Genomic DNA, 20,015 nt, shown 5'->3' with positions numbered 1-20,015 from the left:
CCAGTTTCCACGCTCGCGCTCCCTAAGGATTGGCTCCTTTGTGAAGCTAATTTTGTTGCCGCTAACCGGCAGCTGATTTCTATTATCTCTGACAATGTAATCTGAAGTGCCTTTGTTCTAGCGAGATTCATCTGCTTTTTATTGAAGTCCACGGAAGCATCTGCGGTACTGGATTGTGGTTATATAAAACTGGACATGTTTATTGTTATTGGAATTAAAGTGGATTTATTTTAGAATTTAAACTATCGTGAGTGTTATTCATATTAATTGATTATGAAACACGGCTAAAACTCACGTGATAGTAGGTCGGAGTATGCCCGATTAGTTTCGAACCCATTCGGGGCCCTTAGTCATTAGCTGGTTCTTGCATCGCGGCACGATCCAAACTGCGAAGCGGCTGCGCGACGCGCTGCTGCACGCATTGCGCGCGCGGAGATGGGTTGAGTGGTGGGGAGTGAAGGTCCGTTACACTCGGACGGTTCACGGACTAAGGGCCCCGTATGGGATCGAAACTAGTCGGGCATACTCCGACCTTATGTCACGTGAGTTTTAGCCGTGTTTCATAATCAATTAATATGAATACAGTGGGTTTGGTTTTTTTAATTTGTCCAGGTCTGGCTGGTGGGAGTCTACCGCCGTGGCTAGTTACCGGCAAAGTCGTACCGCCAAAGGATTTAGCGTTCTGGTACGATGTCGTGTAGAAACCGAAAGGGGTGTGGATTTTTATCCTACTCCTAACAACTTACCCCGCTTCCATCTTAAATTGCATCATCACTTACCATTAGGTGAGATTGATTCAAGGGCTAACTTGTACGAAATACAAACACGTCATACTATGTATGATAATTGACTTTATCGCTACAGTCAGTATGGGGCATTAGTAGGTAGGTATTACGCCCCGTATTGCAAGCCTAGAGCAGGTAGTTGGTAGTTTTACACCCTGTACCTCCAAAAGCTGGTTAAGTCCTGGGTCTCGTGAGGTCATTAACATATGACAGTGATAGTTAAAAAGCGAAACATTATCACAGTTAACTAACTTACCTAACCTAACCCATCACCTGCATTAAACCAGCGTGGTGCTGTTTTAATTCAGGTACTTGGTTAGGTTTTTTTATTATTTTTTTAACTATTACTGTCATAATGTCTGTCTAGGCTCCATAATAGAGATGTGGAATACTCTTCTAGCTTCCGTTTTCCCATTATTATAAGTTAAGTCAAAATTTAATAGGCATCTTCTAGGTAAGCGCGTACCATAGGATGCATCATCACTTACCGTCAGGCGTGATTGCAGCTAAGCGCTTGTTTGTATATCGATAAAAATATCCTCTTGCGTAATAAAAATATTTAATAAATATAAAGCTTTTTTGTGGACACTGACTGGCTTAACAGGGCGTAATAATCATTATCTGGCTAGGCTTAGCAAGTTAATTAACTTCCTTATGCATTGACTTAACAGGCGTGATAGCCCAGTGGATATGACCTCTGCCTCCGATTTCGGAGGGTGTGGGTTCTAATCTGGGCCGGGGCATGCACCTCCAACTTTTTAGTTCTGTGCATTTTAAGAAATTAAATATCACCTGTCTCAAACGGTGAAGGAAAACATCGTGAGGAAACCTACATACCAGAGAATTAATTCTCTGCGTGTGTGAAGTCTGCCAATCCACATTAGGCCAGCGTGGTGGACTACTGGCCTAAGCCCTCTCATTCTGAGAGGAGACTCGAGCTCAGCAGTGAGCCAAATAAGGGTTGATAGCGATGCTTTGGAAAAGGAAAAGAAATGAAAACACAAGTCGTCCATAAACATTTATTAATACAATATATCGTTTGTCATATTCCAATATTAGTAATATTAGTAATAATACATTTATTATATTCCGTATTCGGGAATATTATAATATAAGAAACTACATATAGATGATTCTACTAGGCTGCAATACCATATACCCCCTGTCCGAGAGACGCATAGACATTAAAGATTCGTTTTATTCATTATATTATAAGAATTATACTTTGACACATTAATAAGTATTAATATACTAAGTTGCCAATCGCAAATAAGTGGCGTTGTCTTTCATAAAGGCTTATAATAGCGTCTTTCACCAAGTTTTTCTTTACGGTTAGTCTCTTAAATGGCTAGAACATATATTTTAAAAGTTACATTTAAATATTTTCTATTCTGTATCTTCTAAACTCTATAGACATAAGTTTACCACCAATTAGCTACTGTTCACTACTATTAGCTTACTTAACTCTACATACATACATCGCAATAGAATAAGACTGCTCAAAGCGATGGGTTCGGGTATAGAAATAAAGAGAAAACAAAAGGCCTAGAACCCACAGCTGGGAGCAGTGTCTAGTTTCTGATTGGTCGAGCTTAGGGTCAAAGCATACTGATTGGGCAATAAGGCTGGGTGATTGCCCAACCAGGTAGGCGGACGCTCGGAACAATCAGACAAAGAACAAAGAAACAATACAGCAAATCGAATCTACCGAACGGAACGAAATCAACATCGTAGAAGCTATAATCTTTAGTAAAATGGTCCAAAAATATCTCCCAACTAAAATCTACGTCCCTGTTTTCGATTCAAAATGTTTCTACTATAAAAAGATATGAGGAAGTGAAGTTGAAAGAGAAGCTAACGCAACGGGTCCGGTGACAACGCGGTGGTCATTTGGTGCTGCGCTTACGATGGCGCAGCGGGGGTTGTGGTGGGCACATCATCCCCACTTCTGGAAGAGGCCCATGCGCTGGCAGCGACAGTTGGACCCCCACAGGTTGCAGCGGCAGGAGGACGAGTGGCAACAGTCGCCGGGGCGGTGGTCGCAGTTACCGCCGCGCCGGATGCACGCACGCCTGAAAACGTAGATCAGCGACGAACGTCTGAAACCACATCATCGAATACTAGCCTAAGTTTGTGCGGTCTCACAAACAGTTCTTAACAGACTTCAAAAAAAAAAAATTCTCAATTCAACGCGTTTTTTTTTTCTTTTTTTTATGTTTGTTACTCCATAACTTCGTCATTACTTAACCAATTTTGATAATTCTTTTTTTGTTTGAAGGAGTATACTTTCAGTTTGGTCCCATTTAATTTTCATGAAAATCGGTTCAGTAATTTTGTGTTAAAATGCTCTTTATTTACTTATGCAACGACACACTAAAAACAGAAAAATACATACAATGTTATTTTTTGCTTTTTAGTATATTTTTGTGATCGGTTGAATCGGTTGTCGGTTGAATTTTTTTGTTAAAAAGATTTTATATAGTAATAGTTTTTTGATTTTTAGGTTTTACGATTAGCAGGCAGATCGCTTAGTCCTGTGCCCGAGTAGCCTGAGCATTGCATTGGACTCATTAAATTATTTCGTTAAATTCTCAGTAGGAGTGTGTTCGTTTTAAGAGCACATTTTATCTATGTAGCAATCTATTTATATAATATTATCTAGATATTAAGTGGAAGACCATTGCCTGTAACAGAACAACACTTTGCAAATGCTAGGACCAAGTTCTATAATGCAATGCCTAATGCCCGTTTACCTAAAACCTCATTATGCCTGTAATTTTTTAACGTAATACGCCATCTTATTACACACAACAAAGGCTTGCTTTAGGTCTAAGTGGTGATGTTTTTATTGTGTAAGTATATATTTATATGTATTTTATTTCATCTGCTATCGTATCCCTCACACCTAAATAAAATAACAATATAGCAAGCAATAAAAAGCTGATAATTATGAATGACTAGCTGACGCCGTGCGGTCTCACCCGCGTGGTTACCGTTACCGTAGGAGTACGGGGATAATATATAGCCTATGACCTTCCTTGATAACTGGCTATCTAACACTGAAAGAATTTTTCAAATCGGAATAGTAGTTCCTGAGATTAGCGCATTTAACCAAATAAACAAACAAACTCTTCATCTTTATAATATTAGCCCCTGCATGTATAAACACCACTTCTTTGTTTCAAGTTTTAAATACTATTGACCATATCCCTTTAATAAAGGTACTTACAACATTTTCCTAAAATTGAGATTGATTGATTGTTTTGATTGATTGATTGATTGATTGATTGATTGATTGATTGATTGATTGATTGATTGATTGATTGATTGATTGATTAAGTGATTGATTGATTGAAGTAATATCGAGCAAACGTCTGGTATGATTGATATACCAACTTGAACTATTTGGGGCTAGGTAATTTTGGATGTATTTTTATTCAACTCACTTGCCAACATCATGCAGAAGTTGTAGATCGGATGGGTCTTCGTCGTAATCAGGGCCGGTTATTTCGATATCCTCGTCACCTGTAATTTATATTCAAATTCAATAATAATAACTTAGATTATACATCGACTACAATCAAGGATTTTAAGGTACATTTAGGATTTTAGGATTTTGTCTGCGTACCTAATAACTTTTGGCAAAAAGGATAAAAAAGAGCTTATTAAAAATAGGCTAGTAAATAACGATCATGGTATTTCTAGAATTTCAGTTGCAGCGTGAAAATCCATTATTAGTACAATTTAAAAAAGTAAATATCTGCTGCTAACGCTAGCAAGAGATGCTGCCCCCGCCAAACGCTGCTCGAATGCTCAACTCATCAGGGTCAATGTAAAAGGCGTAGACTCACTGCTACGCAAACATGATCACCGCAAGTGACAGTAAGAGAGCGACATGCTGCCTCCGCCAAACGCTGCTCGCCTACCAAACTCACTAGGATCGATGTACGAGGCGTAGATACAATGCTCCGCGAGCATCAGCACCGCTAGCGCCATCAAAAGTGCGACATGCTGCCCCCACCAAACGCTGCTCGCCTGCTAAACTCACCAGGGTCGATGTACGAGGCGTAGACACACTGCTCCGCGAGCATGAGCGCCGCTAGCGACAGCAAGAGAGCGCTGGCGCGCGGCATGCTGCCCCCGCCAAACGCTGCTTGCCTGCCAAACAAACAGAAACTCAATGAGAATAGCGTAGACATATAAGTAAATAGACGTATAGAAAGCATACACCGCAGGCTCTCAAAAAAAGAACAAATTAAAAAAATAACAAATAAAATGTGGACTCTGTAAAAAAAACGAGACAATAGATAGACATATAAGTAAATAGACAGATAGAAAGCATAAACCACAGGCCCTCAAAAAAACAACAAATAAAATGTGGACTCTGTAAGAAAAAAACGAGACAATCGATATTTGGTGACATGATGTATGACTTTTCCACGCACAACTATGGTTCCAAGAATGTAACCAATAAACCGAGTGGCAGACATCATTCTGAATAAACCTTGAGCGTAGTTCCGGACTTGTGACCGATGGAAGTTGGGTTAAGGACGTCCTTTGAAATATTTAACACTCCTCTTCATCACTCAAGTTATTTAACCTGGCAAGATTCCACCAGAGTAGCCTTAATTATGTTATACCTAACCTAACCTAACACAAATTTTCTCCGACTACCTACATTCTCCAAACAAATATATAAAAAATAAGTTAAAACACCTAACTACGGTGGCAGGTAAACATCACTTCTACAATTATGGCAGTCTACAAAACAATATACGAGTAGTATCTCGAATTCAAATGAACAATATAAAATTCACAGTAATTAGAACTTCAATACATGAAACGTGAAACCTTTGTTTGCATAACCTGAGTAGTGTTCTTGAAAATATGCAGTTAATTTCTGATAACTGCGCAAAAAATCAGATGTGTTTAATTTTTTTTTTTTAATTGATTACGTAAACGTATAATACCGAGAACTGCCAAATGCATTATTTTGGACAATTTACACATTGTGGTGGGAAAATGTAGAAGGCAAAGGTCATGAGGTAGGTCTGATGGATGGATCTTCTCAAAGACACAACCTTTTACAGTGTTCTCTAAATGGCCAGCGACCGCACTCGATGGAGGAGCATTGTCTATCGAAAAATGATTCGCCAAGGTGGTCACGATCCTCCGTTACAGAGATAAGTGTAATGCCTACCCTAGTAAAAACATGCAAGCCTAATCGAACGTTATATGTTAAATATATGGCTGTTTCAGTAAGATCGATTGTAGGCATTTTTATTCGAAAAATAAAGCTACCAAGTGCCAGTCAGATTCGTGCATTGAAAGGTTCCGTACCATTATCTATAAATACGGTAAAAATAATGTCTGTTGTACGGGAGTCCCCTTAAATATTTTTTAGCATTGTTATTATAGCGGCAACAGAAATGCATCTTTTTTTTTATTTTTTTATTCTTTACAAGTTAGCCCTTGACTACAATCTCACCTGATGGTAAGTGATGATGCAGTCTAAGATGGAAGCGAGCTAACTTGTTAGGAGGAGGATGAAAATCCACACCCCTTTCGGTTTCTACACGGCATCGTACCGGAACGCTAAATCGCTTGGCGGTACGTCTTTGCCGGTAGGGTGGTAACTAGCCACGGCCGAAGCCTCCCACCAGCCAGACCTGGACGAATTACGAAAATCTCAATCTGCCCAGCCGGGGATCGAACCCAGGACCTCCGTCTTGTAAATCCACCGCGCATACCACTGCGCCACCGAGGCCGTCAAATCTTCTGTTAAAAATTCAAGGTTCTAAATTCTAGGTACAGACGGAGTCTTATTAATAGGTTTTTCCTTTATCCTCATGATCATCATCATTAGCAACCCATTTTCGGCTCACTGTTGAGTACGTGTCTCCTTGTAGAATGAGAGGGGTTAGGGTAATAGTCCACCACACTGGCCCATTGCGGATTGGCAGACTTCACATACGTTGAGAATTAAGAAAATTCTCAGGTTTTCTCACGATGTTTTTCCTTCACCGTTTGAGACACGTGATTCTTAAAATGCACATAGCTGAAATGCATGCCCCGGACCATATCCTTCCTTCTTTTTATAATTATTTTTTTATCTTTTGGGTGCGGAACCCTAAAAAGCGAAACAGCGGATGTCGTCCGCTAGTGAAATGTATTTTCGTCTCCTATAATTGGAGCGAACGTGTGAGCTCCAGATTCCATCCTGTTTACTACAGTCAGCCATTATCGCAGCGTGAGGCAGTGAGTGTGAGATTTACGTAAGACAAAGTCGTGTAAAAGGAAATTATGTTTGAAGGCGCGTTACTGACTGATATACTGTGTGCCTAGTGGGAGTTTTCAATATTTTCATACTGTTACTATCACGTTGACGTAAACGCAAATTTTATATGGAATTGAAACAGTTGTGCAGTAGTGCCACTAGATGGCGCTGTTTCAATTCCTTAGAAATTCGCGTTTACGTTACGTGACGGTAACAGTATCAAACTGCGACTAGGCCCTCTGAACTACCTGATTTCACCCTGGTGGATTCTGTTCCCGTAGGAATACGGGGATATTATCACACAAATAAATCAAACAAACAAACAAACAAACTCATCAGCTGTATAATATCAATATAGATACATACATATCTATACTAATATAATAAAGCTGAAGAGTTTGTTTGTTTGATTGATTGAACGCGCTAATCTCAGGAACTACTGGTCCGATTTGAAAAATTCTTTCAGTGTTGGATTTTTTTTCATTTACGGCTCTACCATGACCATTTTTGTTCCTATGCATTTCTCTATTTCAATCTAAAATGTTTTCTTATTTCGTTCTTTCTAGACTCCTTTTTACGTAGTCGGTTTATAGTTTTTAAAAGATTTTTTTTCGATTCATCGCGATAATGGACCTATATAAAATATAGACCATAGAACATAAAGCGCTTATGCGGTAGACATTTGTGGACAAACTTATTAGGCGCCATATTAGGCCCAAAGGTGAATGTAAAAGCAATCACTTAATTCATATGTCTAATTCGGTGTATAAATTAATGAATCAGATAAAACGCCCTTGCAAGTCTATTTCAGAGTCAATTAATTAAAGTTACACTAGTGCACGATGAATAAAATATGAGAGACTTGACTGATGCAAAATATTCATGATTGCTTCCCGCAGCCGTATCTTGAGCGACTTAAGGATAAACCTATTCTAGTAGTATTCTGTAAAGGTCGCCATTGACGGTCAATTATTCTCACGTTTCTGAAAAGCACCGTACCCACGCGGCATACTACTTATACAAGTCCTGTACGCACTGTCCAACACACGATCAATTATAGTCGTGGGTGCTACAGAAACGTGAGAATAATTGACCGTTTGTGGCTAGCATAACGATTTTTTGTAGAACTCGCAAATGCGAGATTCGAATTCACCAATATTTCTCTCTGTCTAACACTATACTATAGAAAGAGAAACATAGAGGTGAATTCGAAATTCGCTCTTCCGAGTTATAAAACATTGTTAAAGAATACACCTCCTAGAGTTTACATTCCGTTTACATTTCTTGGTATTCTTGGTACATATAATAACTGAAGCCGTGATAGCCCAGTGGATATTACCTCTAAGGAGGGCGTAGATTTGAATCCGGTACGATCATTACATTACCTACGACGTCATTAGTTTGTACCATTTTGTATGGGGCGTTTTTCAGGGAGCCGCGGTAGCGCCGCAAATCTGACCCTTTAAATCTTTGTAGCTCCGAAAGTAATGATCACAGATACTCTGTTGCTTTTACAAAATTGCTTTACTATTAACAAACTCTTAATTTATATACAATTTAAAAAACTGTCATCATCCCTATTAAATATCACGTGTCTCCAAACGTTGAAGGAAAAACATTGTGAGAAATGCTGCATTTCTGAGAATTTTCTTAATTCTATAATACACTACCTCTGGATAGCAAGGCTTAGCCTTTGGGCCAAATACGTGCCAGCTCTTGGGTCACCTGACGCATGGACCAATTTGTCATTCTATTGTACGGAATATAAGATTATTAGCTTGGCAACTTCGTTCGTAACATTCCCGATGCGGGAGCGGGCCGTGGGGCGTGTAGCGATGAATGAAAAAACTCACCTCACTTCCACGCACGATTTCACACCCGCGCTTTCCCCCGTCGCCCGCAAATCATGTGTCATCAATGAAATTGGTAGACTATAGTGATTTTTTCCAAGGACCAATATAAAACCAGTAAGAATTTTTCAATTGAACGATTTTTATTGGTCGGCCTCGCCGGGATTGGAAGCAAATTGGAAGCAAACGTGTTAGAATAAAATAAACAATATTTAAGGAATTGTAGTATGTATTTTTTTTTCGTGTTGAGTAAGTGCCGATGGCTCCATGTGGGATCACTACGGCGTTAGGGGGGGGGGGGGGGTTTGGGCGAGCGCAGAAGCATCGTCTGATGAGACCCGAAGGCTGAAATAAAGATAGATGACGGAACGACTCTCTAAGGGCGTCTCCTATGAGACTCGGACCTCGGCTTAGAGGGCCATTCGGGAGGGTGTAACCAATAACTCAATAGCTTCAGGGTAAGGCCTTACAACAATGTCCTGAACTTTTAGTTTCCTAATATGAAATCTTACTAATATTATAAACGCGAAAGTTTGTATGGATGTTTGGATGTTTGTTACTCTTTAACGCCGCTACTACTGAAGCGATTTGGCTACAATTTGGAATGGAAATAGATTTTACTATGGATTAACACACAGGCTACTTTTGTTCCGAAAAACTCCATAGTTTTCCGAGATTTGCGAAAACTGATGATTTTGATGATATGAATGTTTGTTACTCTTTCACGCCTCGACTACTGAACCGAATTAGCTGAAATCTAGTATTGATATATATTTGAGCATGGATTAACACATAGGCTACTTTTTATCCCGGAAAATCCATGGTTCCCGAGGGATTTGTGAAAACTAAATTCCACGCGGACGAAGTCGCGGGCGTCCGCTAGTATATAATAATATCAAGTGTACTCAAAGCTCAATAAAATCTCATAAACCTAAAGTAACAAAGTGCTTCATTAAATTTTATTTATTTTCCTCATTTTATTGCAAAGAATATCGAATGAATACTTACTGACTGAACCGTTAAAATATTCATAATATTTTATCGTTTTGGCGAACGAAAGAATAATTGAGGCATTGATTTTATAAAAGGAAGTATGTTTTTAAGTCTACGCGATCTTTTTTTACACTTACTTGAGTATAAAATTGCGTAGGTATATTAGGTAGAATACTAGAGACGCCCGCGACTTCGTCCGCTCTTAGACCTCTTTAATCCGGCCCTATCGCAAAATCCGTTCTTAGTGGATACCTACTAACTATAATCTACCTCCCTGCCGAATTTCAGGTTTGTACATCAAGCGGTTTTCGAGATTTAATGATGAATGACCTTTCGCATTTATTTATTAAGATTTTCTTTTTATTAAAGATTGGATTAGACCCGTGATAGTCCAGCCTGAGAGGAGACTGGGATATGAACTCTGCCTCCGATCCCGCAGGGTGTGGGTACGAACCCGGTCCAGGGCATGCACCTCCAACTTTTCAGTTGTGTGCATTTTAAGAAATTAAATATCACGTGTCTCAAACGGTGAAGGAAAATGTCGTGATCAAACCTGCATACCTGAGATTTTTTTTTAATTCTCTCGGTGTGTGAAGTTCTCATAGGAGACTCGTGCTCAACAGTGAGACGAATATGGGTTGTTGTATATAGATAGTTATCAACCCATATTCAGCTCAATACTGAGCTCGAGTATCCACTTAGAATGAGAAGGCTTAGGCCAATAGTCCACCACGCTGGCCCAATGCAGATTGGCAGACTTTACACACGCAGAGAATTAATCTGGTATGCAGGTTTCCTCACGATGTTTTCCTTCACTTGATTTTTATTTTCTTAAAATGCACACAACTGAAAAGTTGGAGGTGCATGCCCCGGACCGGATTAGAACCCACACCCTCCGGAATCAGATACAGAGGTCATATCCACTAGGATATCACGACACAACAGAGAAAGCAGGGTTATGTCGCTACTTAAAACATATAGATGTTTATTCCGTATCAATAGCCGATCAAGATAATACGAAATTCCGAAACTGACGAAAATAGACTTTCATTTTCGTGAAAAGGGCTGCCCAAATAAGTCTGAAGAAAAGGCACCTACAGAGAAATCATTCATTCCGCCAAAGCGTAGAAATGGTACATTTTATTCACGCGAATAGTAATGTTCTTCTTATTTTCTACTAGCTTTTTTGAGTGACTTTCCCTGCATGGAATTCGTTTTCTATAAAAAAAAATTTAATGAAAAAGAAGAATCTCCACGGTAAATACCTAAGTATCTTGAAAAGGAGATGGTCCATTTCAGATCCACTCTGTACCCCATATCAATAAAATTTAAAAAATACATGGATTTTATTAAAATCTAAATAAGTAAATAAATCTAACTAAATAATAAGAAATAAATAAAATTAAAACCCATGTTTTTTAATTATATCAAGATGGTGCCCATAGAGTAACTATGACATGACAATAGACAGCAAACGTCAAATCAACTACTGCATTGAAAACGTCATCAATGCGCCATTATTATCCCTAATAGTGTTGCATTTCTTCGGATAGAATGAATATTATTTTGAAAGAATTAAAGTAAACTCGTAGATTTGTGTAATTAAAAATAGTTAAAAAAAATATTTTCTTTCATTTCCGCCAGGGTAGAATTACTGATCCTGGGCTCTTAATCTTACTTTAATAAAACATTATTTCACCTTAGAAAAAGAGCTTAAGCTTTAAGAAAAACCGATTTAGGACCGAACCCAGGACCTCCTTCTTGTAAAACCACCGCGCATACCACTGCGCCATGGCGGCCGTCAAAAGATTTAGAAAGATAGAAGAAGATATTAATTTATACGTAGTATGTACAGACAGTCGAATTCTACAATAATTTTGATATACGTGGTATATGTTACCGAAATATCTATTTATTATCCTTTGACCTAGTTGAGATCGGGCGAAAACTTCTTTCATTACGGAGTTGATATGATCGAATTGGAATGTTAGTATCTCTGATACGCGTGGGTATGTTTTGTTCGGATAACCCGCGAGCCTGCCTGCTACAGCCTATGAAGAAGACGTGTGAAAGTGTGATGTGATCACATCACACTTTCTGTGTGTGTGGAAGTGTGTATGTTTGTTCCTCCTTTGTGTAGCGACTACTGAAGCGATTTGGCTGAAATTTTAAATGGAAATAGATTTAACTCTGGATTAACTTATAGGCTACTTTTCATCCCGGAAAAATCCATGTTTCCCGCGGGATTTGTGAAAACCTGAATTCCACGCGGGCGAAGTCGCGGGCATCCGCTGTGATATTATAATTATAAGTCTTAATAACAATGAAAAGGGGCATGCCTTCCTTCCTGTAGGAGAGGGAATATGGGTATTAGACCCACCACGCTTCTTTAATACAAAGCCAACGTCTTTAAGTGCTATACACCCCCGTTCCTCGGAGAGAAATTCCCAACCCCGAGATGAAGATTTGCAATGAAAATTTCTAGAAAGAAAGAAATGACATCCTATTATACTATTATACATAGATCCCATACATAGATCCTATGACATCATGATCTCAACGAAGAAAGGTGATGATCCAAAATTGTATGGAGCCCAGGGTCCGTCATTGTACCCTGGCGGAAATAAAAGAAAATATTTTTTTTTACTATTTTTGATTATACAAATCTACGAATTTACTTTAATTCTTTCGTAATAATATTTATTCACTCCCAAGAAATGCAACACTAATATGGGTAATAATGGCGGATTTATGACGTTTTCAATGCAGTAATCGATTTGACGTTTGCTGTCAATTGTCATGTCATAGTTGCTCTATGGACGCCATCTTGTTAAAACTCAAAAACTTGGGTTTTAATTTTATTTTTTTATTTTTATTTAGTTAGATTTACTTATTTAGATTTAATTAAATCCTTGTATTTTTTAAATTTTAATGATACGGGGTACAAGAGTGGACCTGAAATGGACCATCTCTTTTAAAACGATTACAGTCATATGAAGGAAATATCATGAAAAGCCGTTAGCTGGTCATATTAACAAATACAAATATTCAAATAACCATAAATTTTTCCAAGTGGAAGATTATGTGCTACTTATCCTCAATAACTTGATGAGAAGGCAGCCTTCGAATTTAACGAGTTCATACATTTAGTTCAGCCTACTGAGACCAATAAGCCAGTAAGTAATTTAGTCCGAGAAACCGCTAGAACTTTGGCAAAACTTTTGAAAGTTTTAAGTACCTCATAATTTTCGTCGTTTTCTGAATTATTCACTTAGCTCACAGCTTCTAAAACGTTGTTAATTGGTTTATTTGGCTAATCGAAGTTAAAATAATATTCTATAACGTAATTTTACTTATACATTGACTTATAGGTACGGATTTTGCTCCCTATTTTGTTTTTATTGTCAACAGACAATATTTTTATTATAAATTAGATTCCATATAAAATTAATGACATTTTCTTTCAAATTTTCAGTTGATCTCTTGGCTTAAAAGTAAAGTTTAAAGTGAAAAATATTACTAGGAAATACTATCTTCTTAAAACTCTTTTTCTGAATGTCGAGTCGAACCAAATCTCAATAACTCAACAAGATGAAAACAAAAAATATTTGCCATAATTTTTTAAATATAACCAACTAGCGGATGCCCGCAACTTCGTCCGCGTGGAATTCAGTTTTTCACAAATTCCGCGGGAACCATGGATTTTTCCGGGATGAAAAGTAGCTTTTATGTTAATCCAGAGTAAAATCTATTTCCATTCCAAATTTCAGCCAAATCGCTTCAGTGGCCGCAGCGTAAAAGAGGAACAAACATACTTACACACTTACACACAAGCTTTCGCCTTTATAATATTTATAATATTAGTGTGAAGTGTGATATTCCCATTCTCTTTCAACTAGTAGGAATATACTTTATTAGGAGTGGTTACGACAATAGGCCAACGGCTGTGTGGTGGAAAATTGCTGCCCGTTGATTAATCTTAAGACAAACAGAACAGAAGTTATTGGCGTGGGTATTAATTATTTTTACTAACTTATATTGATGGACCCGCCGCTTGGGAAGGACGTTAAGCCGTCGGTTATGATCGTTTTCATTGTTTGAGAGGCTGACCCGATTAAGTTTTCAATATTTAAGTGACCGTTATTTTGTATCATATAATAAAACGAGTATTACGTTACAGTTATTTTTATTAACTAAATAATAAATAATAATAAAAATATATTTAGTACAGAAACAAAAATATAATCTAAGTCATTCAACTGGTTCTCGAGTTTTAGCAATGTTATGTTGGATTAGCACATATTTTATAAAATTGCGCGAAAACAAGGTGACTCTCTCTATATTTTATATGGTCAATATCTTCCTTTTTCTCCAAATAAGCAAAAAGTTAAAGTGTAACAAATACGACAAGTCCAACGATCTCTGATCGACTCTAGCTCCGTTTGTGCTCAGTTCCTTAACTGTGAAGTTATTGAAAATATCAATCAAGAAAAAGATCTAACAGTGGATTCATAGACGTTGTGGGGGCGCCCCCAGGGGATCTTTCACCCACTCAGTGTCGATTTTAAACTTTTGAGAATTCGACACTCAGCGGGTGAATGGTAAATGGTAATGCCCCTGCAACGTCAATGAATTCCACTGTAAGGATGTTTACTTCACTAACTAATAAACTGATTTAACTAAACATCGAGATACTGGGATTTAATCTGTACCGTTAATTACCCTTCATCATTCTGACATTATCACCAGCTGTTCGCTTCCCAGTGTGGCTGTGTGCGGGTAATTGCGCGTTTATTAATCTTACGGCAACGGAATAGTAGGGGAGCCCATCATGGTAAATGTGGATTCACTGGAGCATCACTGGGAGGATTATACTTGGAAGATTAGAAAGATTAAATTATGTGCTATTTTACTTTCAACGGCCGGAAAATAATAGATTTCAAAGCAAATTTTCAGAAAACTATAGATTTTACAGACAATTCTTATTATTACCGTTTGTATAAATCGCCAAAAAATATTTAATCTAGGACTAGCGGACGCCCGCAACTAAGTCTGCGTGGAGTTTAGTTTTTCACAATTTTTTTTTTTTTTTTATGCAAATAGGCTCGCGTTTGACCATGATCTAACCTGATGGTAAGTGTAGATACAGTCTAAGATGGGACACACTTGCCTAGAAGGTGCCTATTCACTTTTGTTTTGAAGATACCCAAGTTATAATATTCAGAAAACACAGACTTGGGAAGGGTATTCCAAATCTTAGCCGTGCGTATAAGAAAAGAAGACGCAAAGCGTTTTGTACGGGTCCTAGGGACATCTACAACATAGAGATGAAAACCCACCCGTTGTCTTGCAGTGCGATGGTAAAAAGGCGAAGGTGGTATGATATCGAATAGCTCCTGAGCACAAATCCCTGGGGAACCATGAATTTTACGGGATAAAAAGTAGCCAATGTGTTAACCCAGAGTATCCAATCCAAATTTGGAATGTAAATAATCCAAATATATTTACATTTCAAATTTCAGCCAAATCAGTTCGGTATTTGCAGCGTTTAATAGTAACAAACATCCATACAAACTTTCGCGCTTATAATATTAGTAGGATTATTTCCTTCAATATAAAAAAAATCAAAACTTAATACTCGCGATCATAGATCGAGTACAGAAATACAACAGTTTTCTGCTGCAACTCTGTAAGCATAGACTTTTTAACTATGAACTAACCTACTTCAAGTGCTTTTTAGAAGACTGCTGGTTGAGTAAGTTAGTTATTTTTTGTAATATTAAGAGCTCATACCTACTTGGTGAAGGTACTCAACAACGTGCAAGCTTTGAGTTCATATGTCGCGCTCAAGTAAAGCCGAAAATCCTCTGATCGGCTCTCCTACTACAATTTATTGCCAATGATATTAATTCTTAGTAACTAATATTGATGGACTCGCCGCTTGGAGAGCACGCTAAGTCCCTGGTTATAGTCGGTTTCATTATTTAACTGCTGACCCGATTAACTTTATACAACCTAATAGAACGAACGTTTCTATACTAAATTTTATTAAATTCGATTTAAGTGTTTTCGGGCATTGTGTTGACCCATTCTCATAATTGTTACTGGAAAAATAAAGATTCTTTCAAACTTGCTAGCCGTAATTAATCTAAATATTTAGAAATTTTCGTCTCAGAGACTCACCTAATTAATTCTTTATCAAAATTCATAGAAACCAGTCCAAGGTTTAAAGGTAAGAGTTATCTAACTTAAAAATAAAATACTTTCTGAGATTCTTGTGGATTCTTCTTGCACCAAGGCGTATTTAAAACCCTCGTAATTTATAGCTTGCGCCTTTAATTATTACCATAGACTTTTTTTTATAATAATTTAAAAAACATTAACAAATGTATCACAATTTAAAAGGAATAAATGTACTTTAGATTGACAAGCAAATGATGACTTGAATTTTCAATTATTTCTAGAACTTCCTAATATAGTCTTGCTAAGAGTCACAAAGTCACTTGGCATTTTAGCAGCATTGTGAGTCATAACAGAACAGCGCATTGTCAGTAATGACCCACTAGGTGGACTGAGGATATCAAGCGGGTTGCGGGGAGCCGCTGGATGCTGGCGGCTCGAGACCATTGTGCTTGGGGATCCATGAATCCATGCATCCCTGCATGCTGGCTTAGGTCCAGAAGTGGACGTCTATCGGCTGATAAGGTAAGGTAAGGTAAGGTCAAAACACTAGTACATCGTCTGTCATGAACTATATCAGGAGGTGTTTGTCGAATATTGCATACGAAGTGCATATCGCCTAGAACTGGCTAACAAGGCATTCATAATCAAGACTCAATTGTCTGTCGAGCAACTAGGTTATCTTCATTATACGTCAGCATGTGGATGAATCAAGTAACTGAAGTTTCTATATACGCCATCGTATATAATGCCGGCTCCACATTAGTGCCGTGAAGCACCGTGAATAGGAGCGAAGGTGAATGTGGACTGTTTTTGCGGGGTTCAAATACGTTCACGACTATTCCCCGAGGCTATTCTGTAACGACATTTTTACGTTTCGAATTCACCTCTATCTCTCTCTTTTTAACACGATACTATAGAATGAGAAAGATAGCGTTGAATTCGAACTCACTTGCGAGCTAAACAAAACATCGTTAAAGAATAGCCGTGCAGAACCGGTACTTTGTCCAGCGACAAAGAATTCGTGCCTCCTTCACACGCGGCGTTCACGCATACACAACCACAACCTGCGCTTATTGTATGTTGCATGTTAAGTTAAGTTTAAATTTGTCATTAAGGAAGAGCGAGACCTTCTGACACAGGTTTTTACTTAAAAGAAGGTCTCAGCCACATCTAAATAGTGGTATAGTGACAAGGCAAACAAAATTATTATTGCAGCCGATTCTACGTCCATTTCGCGGCGGGTTTCAAACGATTGTGAGAATCCTGTGAATGTAGAGAGCATGGACTTGCCGTGTCGTGAATGGGTCGTGAATTTATGGCGGAAATTCACGGCACTAATGTGGAGCCGGCGTTAGAGTCTATGAAACTTCGTCTAATACGAACTCAAATAGAACCCTCCTTACAGAGTCTAAGTAACTTCTAAGTAACTTCTAAGTAAAATCCTAGATCAACAGATAGGCATGTGTACATAAACGTTAGTTACTGATTCGTGAACTCTATCTTAATTAAATTAAATTACATTATACCTTTGTATATGTAATATGAGAACCGTGATAGCCCAGTGGATATGACCCCTCCCTCCGATTCCGGAGGGTGTGGGTTCGAATCCGGTCCGGGGCGTGCACCTCCAACTTTTCAGTTGTGTGCATTTTAAGAAATTAAATGTCAAGTGTCTCAAACGGTGAAGGAAAACATCCTGAGGAAACCTGCATAGAAGAGAATTCTCTTAATTCTCTGCGTGTGTCAAGTCTGCCAATCCGCATTGGGCCAGCGTGGTGGACTAATTGGCCTAACCCCTCTCATTTTAAGAGAAGACTTGAGCTCAGTAGTGAACCGAATATGGGTTGATAACGACGACATGTCATATATGTATATGCTGTGGTTTTTCTGAGGTCTATAAAAGAAAAGTATGATGCATCGTACGTCCATCGGCTGTCTATGATGATGATGAGTAGAATTACCTTCTACCCATAAGACTGCATCGTCACTTAACTGAGAGTCAAGCACTAACTTGTCCTTGACTCTCAGTTAAGTGACGTAGTAAGTAATAATTATATAAAACAAAACATAATATAACTGTTGAGAAAAAAATGTATTACAAAATCAAATTCCGCTATTTATGGATAACAATAAAAAGTCAAACAAATATCTAGTCTTTGTTCTAACTTGGTTAAGGAACAATGCGTCACGCAATTTTGCTGCGTAAGAGACCTATTTCGTAGCATTATCCTGGGGTCTGGTACAAACTACGCCAACTAACAGGCTATACAAACTATAAGGCCAACTAACAGGCGCATAAAAATATATGGACCGGCACATAACGCCGGGGCATTAGCCCGAAAGTTTCGCCGTTAGTATCACCGAGCTTGCACTCTGTCGGGGCTCTTTATGAGGCCTGTTTGTTATGCTATACCCCTGGGACAGCCTGCCAGAGTTCCTTCACAGATTAATCAATAATATACAGATGGAGCATAGGGAACACGACGGTGTCGTGACAAAAAGTAATACATTCTCGAGTCAGTACGACAGGAACCGTCGCATCAGTAATTGTCAATATTATTCAAGAAAAATGGCGTCTTATGTTTTTAAATATTTAAAAAACTGTTTAGTTTGTTTTTTTTAATGGGTTTCACCGCCTTCAGTACGTTGCTTGTAAAGACTCATTCTGTATTACTCTGTGAGTTCCCTATATCTATATTTTTATTCCTACTTTGTCTAAAAGCCTCTTATACGCCTTACTGCACATTACCCATGCACAATTTTTTGTTTACTTACATTATATATTTTTATTCAATGATTATGAAAATTATTTAAACAGCTGATCTGAAAGTACCATACAAAAAAAAACCATATATTTTTTTTATAATATGACCAATATTCCCATTTCCCTCCAACAAGTCGGGAAATACTGTGCTAGGAATGGGTACGATAATAGACCAACGGGGCGGGGATCGAACCACCACCCCTCGGTGATTAGTCCGACCACTCTCACCGTTGAGCTATTGAGGCTTAATCTATCTTCTAAGTACCGAGTAAGTATCAAAAGGTCTCGCTTTTACCATCATTATTATAATTTCCACAAGCTATATAATATTCCCGAAGGTACAATTAAGTTCGGTGCCTCATAGTTGTACAATAGTATCTATATAAATAGAATCGTAGAACACACAGACATGTTCACTTTGCCCAATCAAACGTCTGAGTTATCAAACTTGTTCGAACAAGTAAGTTCTTGATTGTCATGTTCGCGGCGAGTTACATCGGCTGTGATTGTGTGACAAAGTTCTGTGTGACGTCACAGTTGTGAAAGATTTTGAGGCAAGTTCTGAGATGGATGAGGTCGGAAATTTGTGAAATTGTTCGGGTTTGTTTTCGAAGGCGTTAGCGGTTTGCCGGTTGTGTTCACTGGCGGTTACGAAAAGTCTCGCTGAGAGCCGTTTAATTATAAGAAAATTATAGCTAATTCTTTACCAATGAAGTCCAATATTCAATAAAATCCCAAATTCAGAGCAAATTCAACCTTAAGGATTGAGTTTAAGGTTGAATTTGCAAATGCGACTACTTGAAGTGAGTGCTAAGAAGTTGTGTTTGGCACTCATTGAGGGCAGTTTTTTTGTTGGCTGATTGTGCATCCACTTTTAATAGGAGGTCGATGGTTCCTGTGGAATAAAAGGTCGGTTTGGAGCGTCGTTTACTGAAACTACCGGGGAGAAAATTCCTCCGAGAAAACCTGGGCAAGGAGGTAATTCCGCGAGTCCAACCCGCGGTCTGAAGTCTTTGTGTAAAGTCCGTGTGAATCTATAGCCTTCGCGATGAGTTACATCAGCTGTGATTGTGTGACAAAGTTCTGTGTGACGTCACAGTTGTGAAAGATTTGGAGGCAAGTTCTGAGATGGATGAGGTCGGAAATTTGTGAAATTGTTCGGG

General features: G+C 38.3%; 1 protein-coding gene across 3 annotated transcripts in view; it reads right to left on the bottom strand.

Annotated features, from left to right (window-relative positions):
• Nucleotides 1–1,790: 1,790 nt before the first annotated feature.
• Nucleotides 1,791–20,015, bottom strand: part of LOC112053221 (U8-agatoxin-Ao1a-like) — a 78,557-nt gene continuing 60,332 nt past the window's right edge. For 2 of the 3 annotated variants that reach the window (XM_024092567.2, XM_024092568.2), the window contains exons 2-4: nt 4,834–4,943; nt 4,232–4,310; nt 1,791–2,884 (exon numbers count right to left, since the gene is read on the bottom strand). In XM_024092567.2, coding sequence (XP_023948335.1) covers nt 2,722–2,884; nt 4,232–4,310; nt 4,834–4,918 — 327 coding nt within the window. In that variant the 5' untranslated portion in view covers nt 4,919–4,943 and the 3' untranslated portion in view covers nt 1,791–2,721. The remainder of the gene's footprint in view (nt 2,885–4,231; nt 4,311–4,833; nt 4,944–20,015) is intronic. The other variant, XM_024092569.2, reaches the window with a different exon arrangement.

The sequence above is a fragment of the Bicyclus anynana genome, chromosome 23 (genome assembly GCF_947172395.1).
Source record: "Bicyclus anynana chromosome 23, ilBicAnyn1.1, whole genome shotgun sequence".
NCBI classification, from domain to species: Eukaryota; Metazoa; Arthropoda; class Insecta; order Lepidoptera; family Nymphalidae; genus Bicyclus; species Bicyclus anynana.
This window is presented reverse-complemented; position numbering and strand designations above follow the sequence as displayed.